Genomic DNA, 6,813 nt, shown 5'->3' with positions numbered 1-6,813 from the left:
GGTGAGCTTGGTGAAGGAGAGAGATGAGTTGGGGCCTGAGGTGCCAAATTCTATCATTCCCACCTCCCTCCCTTGTGATGACCATCTCACACAGGCCCAGAGAGCGGATGTTGTCGCGTTGCAACAGCGTTTTGCGGACGTGTTCTCCCCCCTGCCCGGCCGGACGTCCCTCATCGAGCACCATTTCGTGACGCAGCCCGGCGTGACGGTGCGTTCACGGCCCTACAGGCTCCCAGAGCATAAGCGAAAAATCGTGCAGAGGGAATTGGCGGAAATGCTGAGGATGGGAGTAATAGAAGAGTCGCACAGCGCCTGGTGTAGCCCCATCGTTCTGGTGGCGAAGAAGGATGGGTCTATACGGTTCTGTGTCGACTATCGCAGGGTGAACGAAGTGTCACGCTTTGATGCCTACCCCATGCCTCGGGTCGACGAGCTCCTGGACCGGTTAGGCACGGCCCGCTTTTTCACGACACTGGACTTAACCAAGGGCTATTGGCAGATTCCCTTGTCTGCCGAGGCCAGGGAGAAAACGGCCTTCTCCACTCCGTACGGTTTGTACCAGTTCGTGACGCTTCCGTTTGGCCTGTTCGGGGCCCCGGCCACTTTCCAGCGTCTCATGGACCGGGTACTGCGTCCGCACGCAGCGTATGCTGCCGCCTACCTGGATGACGTGATCATCCACAGCGACACCTGGGCGGAGCATGTGCTGCGGGTGGCCGCGGTCCTGGAGTCCCTGAGGGGGGCGGGGCTCACGGCCAATCCGAAGAAGTGCGCGGTTGGACGGAGGGAGGTGCAGTATCTGGGGTACCACCTGGGGGGCGGGCAGGTGCGTCCACAGGTGGAGAAGACGGCGGCTATCGCATCCTGCCCGCGCCCCAGGACGAAAAAGGAGGTGAGACGGTTCTTGGGGTTGGCGGGTTACTATCGTCGCTTTGTGCCGGGGTTTGCGCAGCTAACCAGCCCCCTGACCGATCTCACTCGAAAGGGTGCCCCGGATCTGGTCCAGTGGACGGGGCCGTGCCAGGCGGCGTTTGTGCAGGTGAAAAAGGCTCTCTGTGGGGAGCCGCTGCTTCACACTCCTAACTTTTCCCTCCCTTTTGTTCTGCAGACTGACGCCTCGGACAGAGGGCTGGGAGCCGTTTTGTCCCAGCAGGTGAGGGGGGCCGACCGCCCTGTCCTATACATCAGCCGGAAGCTGGCAGAGCGCGAGCGCCGGTACAGCACCGTGGAGAAGGAGTGCCTGGCCATCCGGTGGGCGGTCGGCTCCCTGCGCTATTACCTCCTGGGACGCTCATTCACCCTCTGTTCGGACCACGCCCCGCTGCAGTGGCTCCACCGCATGAAGGATGCCAACGCCCGGATCACCCGGTGGTATCTGGCGTTGCAGCCCTTTAAGTTCAAGGTGATCCATAGGCCGGGGGCGCAGATGGCAGTGGCCGATTTCCTCTCTCGCTCGCGGGGGGGGGAGTTGGCTCGGCCTGACGGCTCCCCGGCCTCGAACGGGCGGTGGGGGTGTGTGGCGGAGGCGTGGCCCCGGGCGCAGCTGCAGGGGAGGAGTGGAGCGGAAGGCTCAACAGGGCGGCGCTGCGAGGCCGGTAAGAACAGCTGATGTTGTTTATGGACTGATGATGGTCTCCCTCCGCTGTGTTTATAGTGAGACGAGGAGGAGCGGCCAGAGAGAGATCAGCTGGGCTCGAGAGCTGTCAGACTGTGAGACTGAGTCAGCTGTCATAACGAAAATACTGAATAAATGTGGAAGTTGGCAGTACATACCTGTGTGTGCGTGTGTTTGTGCCTGGCGTATTCCACAATCAGATATACCAGATGATGACAGTGAGGTTGGTGAAGTTGTACTCGCCATGGTTCCAAACCCACCCAGAGATCAGCTACCCTTGGTATCGGTTTCAGAGCCTGTTGGTGAAACTAGGAGTCTAGGCTTAAGCAACTGAACCCTGTAACCATAGTTCCAGAACAGCCAAGGGAAAGTGGGATTGATAATAGGGAGAATGTTCCAGAGCAGGACTCGGGAAGAGTTCAGGGGCGGCCTAAAAGAAGTACAGCAGGAAAGCATTCTAACCCCTTTAATCTCCCACGGTCAGTAAATTCGACGGCTGCTTTTCTCACCGGCGATTCACAGAGCTCCCCTGTCCATAATGGTTTGCCCCAAAGTGTATTTAGGCCCTGGCAGTAAGTGGTCGCCGGGACGGTGACCTTTCAAAACGAGGGCAATTGTAATGGGGAAGGCTTTAGGACCCAGGGGACTCAATGGAGGGCATAAAAGAGGGAGTAGTAACAGGTGCTGATGATTCCCACTGACAAGCGGCTGTGAGTAATGGATGCGTGAGTAGGTGAAGAGCCGAGAAGTTTAATGCCTACGACGCAAACTGTGGTTTTAAACCTCTATAGATGAGGTTCAAGGTATAGGCTGTTTGTCTTTTAGTGTCCTTTCTTAAATTTTGTTGAAATGTATTTGATGTTTATTATAATTTATGTTTTAGTAGTGATTTCTGTTGAAGAAAAGGCCAAGACAAATCAGGTGTGCAGCAAATACAGTTGCCTACTCGAGGTATGTTAATTTAATATATTGACATTAAAAAAGTCTATTATGCATTATAATTTAACTTATATTGTATTGCCTCCTGCAGGGCAGGCTGCACATGTGAATTTGTCACTGTTTTTTCCTCCTTCTCCTTGTTGTTGTGTTTTTGGTTTTGGTAGGGTCACCTTTTAAAACTGTTTTTTTATGCCGGGTTTGTTTTTATTTCTACTGGGCTGGTGCAATATTAGTCGGGCAATGTGCAATCCCTGAGCGGGGCTCTTACCTTAGGGGAATTAGGATCTTTAGAGGTGCTCTGTGTGGATTTGCAGTGAATAAGTTTTTATTAAGAGTGATTTTTAGTGCCACCGATTATTGCCTGAAGTAGCACTTAGTGCATGCGATAAGTGTTCTGTTGGGCTCATATTTATTTGGGGTGGATTTGTTTCTTTTAAAGCAACGAGCATCTGGGACCGCCAAGGGAGAGCAAGCCCTCAGGTGATAGTTGCATTGCTGGCAGGTTGCACCAATAACACTATCTTGTGGTCGTTAGTGACCTTTACCATTTTGATGTTTTAGGCCTTTTGCAAACCCTTTGTGTTCTTTTAAAATTATAAATTTTAACATATCTGACTGATATTGACCCTCTTGTCCTGTTTATTTTGGGCTCGTTCCTGTGAGAGCTTTGGGCCTGAAAGTTTGCACAAGAAGTATAGAGGCCCTTAGCGGTTACTCGGTGGCTTTCGCTCGCTACATTAATAATTTTACTTCTTGGCCTAAAGAGCTTGAAAAAAAAGCATCTGGACTTTAAGTTTCTTAAAGACATTTCATCCAAGAAGCTTCTTCAGTTTTAAGAGCAAACGGTGGAGTCCCAGATTTTTAAGCCCCATCGAGTGTCCCAAAAAGGGTCATGGACCCCCTATTAATCCTCTGCCTAATCACACGAGCCAAGGCGTGAAAACAGGTTTGGGTGACAATCAGCCAAGGTTTCGGGTGAACCCTTTATGAGACCTTGCCCCACCCTATCATGTGACTTACTGAGGTCAAATGGCCCAGGATGTGAGTGGGCGTGGTCTCAAGAAGAAAGATGGTTTAACAGAGGAGTGAAAGAAGCCATCTATGTCCAGAGTGAATGACCATCTTTGAATAGAGGCCGGGGCTTATGACACCAACTGTATGGCATCTATAATCCAGTTTTGAGATCCTTCCCAGATGCCTTAACGCATTAACAGTATTGCAGTACTAGCACAGAATTACTGAAGAGTGAACTAACTGAGATAGCCTGGTGGTGAGCACACCTATGTGAGGGTGCACCTGTCTCACCTCCTCAGAGAAGAAGCTGTTGATCTTTTTGGCGTCTTCAATCATCCGCTGAGCTCCGGCAGTCTGCTGCTCCTTGCTCTTCATCTTGGTCTTCATCATCCTCTTCACATACTTAAGGACCACATCCTGATGCAGGTCACAAAGGAGCAACTGCAGACACACAGTGGGGTCAAACAGACAGACAGACAGGTGTGCAGACAGATACACAGGTATGAAGGCATTTCACCTCTCTGCAGACTGGTTTCAGGTCAGTCAGGTCAACCAGTTGTTGGCTCAGAGAGTCCAGGAGCAAGTCGACGAGAGGAAGTGAGCCATTCAGCCATCGTGGCATCCACAGCTGACTCCAACACACCTTCTGTCATTTCCAGAAATAAACGCCGTAAACATGAAACTGTCAGATCTTCAAACCATGAGATGTGAGCAGTGCTCTTAGCGACATAAAGACGTTTATCAGAACAAGCTTCAGGTGAATAATGCAACGTTTCACGATAACACTTTGAAAACCTCTGTGACAGGATTTCCAGGAGGATTTGATTTAAGGACTTCTGTTAATGTGCAGGTTTCTGAATATTACTACTGCAGTACAGTATTCATACCTTCAGTCTAACGTGAAGAGAACAGGTGAGATATCTGTACCCACAATCCCTCAGGGCAGACAGCGCATTCAGACAGCCATGCTTCTGCTCCTGAGACAGATTTCCTGTTTCAGCTGTGATGTAATCCCTAAAGACGAGCAGAGAGAACCAGTCAGCAGCAGAGCTCATGATCACACAGCTCGCCAAAACAGCAACAATAAAATGATTCACTGTTAAAAATAGACCAACAAAGATAAACAGTAGGAAGAAGTCAGGCTGTAACATCATGATAAAATTTTTATTTTTGTTTCCTCTGCGAGTCCTCTACCATTTAAATGTGAGGCAAACTCCTGTGGACAGATATGAAATATAATTCTTTATTTTCTGTATCTGAAATAAAAGCAATGGATGACTAAATATAAGCAAGTCTCTGCTGTAAGAAGACAAAATGGTTAACTCTCTCTATCAGTGCTATCAGTCAGATCTGCAGGTCATGTGATCCAGGTCATGTGATTTTTTTTTTGCCGCCTGTCCTGTATGTCCCTCATGCACACATATGCAAATACTCAGCACTCACCCAATGTGGAGACAGACAAAAATAGACACTGTACACACAATCACACTCTCCAAACATACTCTATACCCCAGGTCCAGGTACCCTCGCCACTAGAGGGGGAAACTGCACCTAGACCCAGGAGGTGTTATCTTTTTCCCTGGGGTGGAGACAAGCAGACCCACAACCCAGACCTCCTCCTCCCAGCCCACCTGCCCTGAGAACGGGGGTGTACGAAGAACCCAAACCTCCCTTTTATTTTCACGGTGTTGTAGAAATGAAAGAAAACAGAAGGTGATCACAGTGGATGACAGATAAAGTCCTGATATAGAGACGAATGTTTCATCATATTTTTATTAAATGACTCTGAAATATTCCTGATGTCCTCCAAGGAAGACGTCCCTAGGGAATCCCCCGACGCCCCAAGCCTGTCCCTACCCCCACATCAATCACAACAGCGAAGTTGGGACCAAACTATGACCCCCCAATATGTTGTGACATATTCTAAGTTGCCCAACAAGCACACTAATGGGGAAGTTGGAATGTCACATTTCAGACGCTGATAAGTCTTCACATATTCCGCACCAAAACTTCTGAACTGGTGGACAGGACCTAAGAGCGTGAATATAATTGTCTGGTGTATTGGCTTGACAATGTGAGCATCCGATGACCCGTATAGTGCACTCTACAGTATGTAATATTTTGTATTGAATTAATTGCAGAATGGAATTTCTATTTAAATGAAAGGTTTTTATGCATACCTGAGATCAGAAGTTTCAGTCTAAGTTGACTGATAAATCTATTTCCCATTTTGCAATACACTGTAAAAACTGTGACTAGAGGTTACTTAAAAAACCTATGGCAACAAAGTGACACTTAATTTACTTAAGTAGATTTTAATTTCAAGTGATTTATGTAAAATTTAGATAAAATGTTAATTAAATTTCAACAAAAAACAAAAATAGATATTATTAACATTCTCTTGTAAATGTGTGTTGAATTTAGGGACAAAATCTCAAATTGAAGGTTAAAATTGCCTAATTGTAACAAAAAATTAGTTCATTTGAAATGAATCTCTGAGAAAAATTACTTTGAATTTACTAACGATCTGGCAAAGGTTTAGTAAAAAATGACTAAAATATCCATTACAAAGAAATGAAAACTTTTTGTTTTTAATTAAAACTCAAATTGGATTCACTAATTTTCCAATTAAACTTTACAATTAATGACTGAATAGTAAGAGAAAATCAAATTAATTTAACTTCTTTTCTGAGTAAAACGAATCAATTTCACAAAGACAACATTCAAACAGTAATAGTTTTTATTGTGGAATATAAAACATATACAAAATATATGTTATAATAATATGTTATATGTTATATAATAATAATATGACATTTTTCTGATTAATTTAGATTGTATGCACTGAAATTCTTCACTAGTGCTTGCCCCAAAATAATAGGAAGAATAGGCCATAATTGAAAATACAGTTTCAGCCAACTTCTCGAGAATGTCAGTCTTTACTTTGGAGGTGGGCAGAAGATTTCCACTCTTTTTATACTCCTCTGTGGCTCTTTCCAGTTACATTTCAGTTTCATATGCAGACTGTGGAATGGGGAACAGCTTTGGCCAGGGCTCACGACGTTCTGTGAACTTCTGCCTTTTGAGAATAATTGTGTCCTGAGAAGATGTGGTTGCAGCAGAGTTTGCATTGGATACAACTGGATTGGATGATGAGTCATAGTCAGTTGACAGTTGATCAGAGGGGCTGCCGAAAACTGGCAGGATGACCAGGGTGATGCCAACAACCTTCACAGTGTCTTTGT

The 6,813-nt window shown here is 46.5% G+C and overlaps 1 protein-coding gene across 1 annotated transcript in view; it reads right to left on the bottom strand.

The window, feature by feature from the left end:
- Positions 1-3,733: 3,733 nt before the first annotated feature.
- The window catches only part of LOC102310556 (tumor necrosis factor alpha-induced protein 2), a 48,877-nt gene continuing 45,797 nt past the window's right edge, over positions 3,734-6,813 (bottom strand). Inside the window, exons 9-11 of the mRNA XM_005951843.3 lie at positions 4,456-4,582; positions 4,086-4,214; positions 3,734-4,009 (exon numbers count right to left, since the gene is read on the bottom strand). Of these exons, the coding sequence (XP_005951905.2) occupies positions 3,779-4,009; positions 4,086-4,214; positions 4,456-4,582 (487 nt within the window). The 3' untranslated portion in view covers positions 3,734-3,778. The remainder of the gene's footprint in view (positions 4,010-4,085; positions 4,215-4,455; positions 4,583-6,813) is intronic.

Source organism: Haplochromis burtoni, unplaced genomic scaffold (genome assembly GCF_018398535.1).
Source record: "Haplochromis burtoni strain Fernald_Lab_line unplaced genomic scaffold, NCSU_Asbu1 Contig_1122, whole genome shotgun sequence".
In the NCBI taxonomy this organism is placed as follows: Eukaryota; Metazoa; Chordata; class Actinopteri; order Cichliformes; family Cichlidae; genus Haplochromis; species Haplochromis burtoni.
This window is presented reverse-complemented; position numbering and strand designations above follow the sequence as displayed.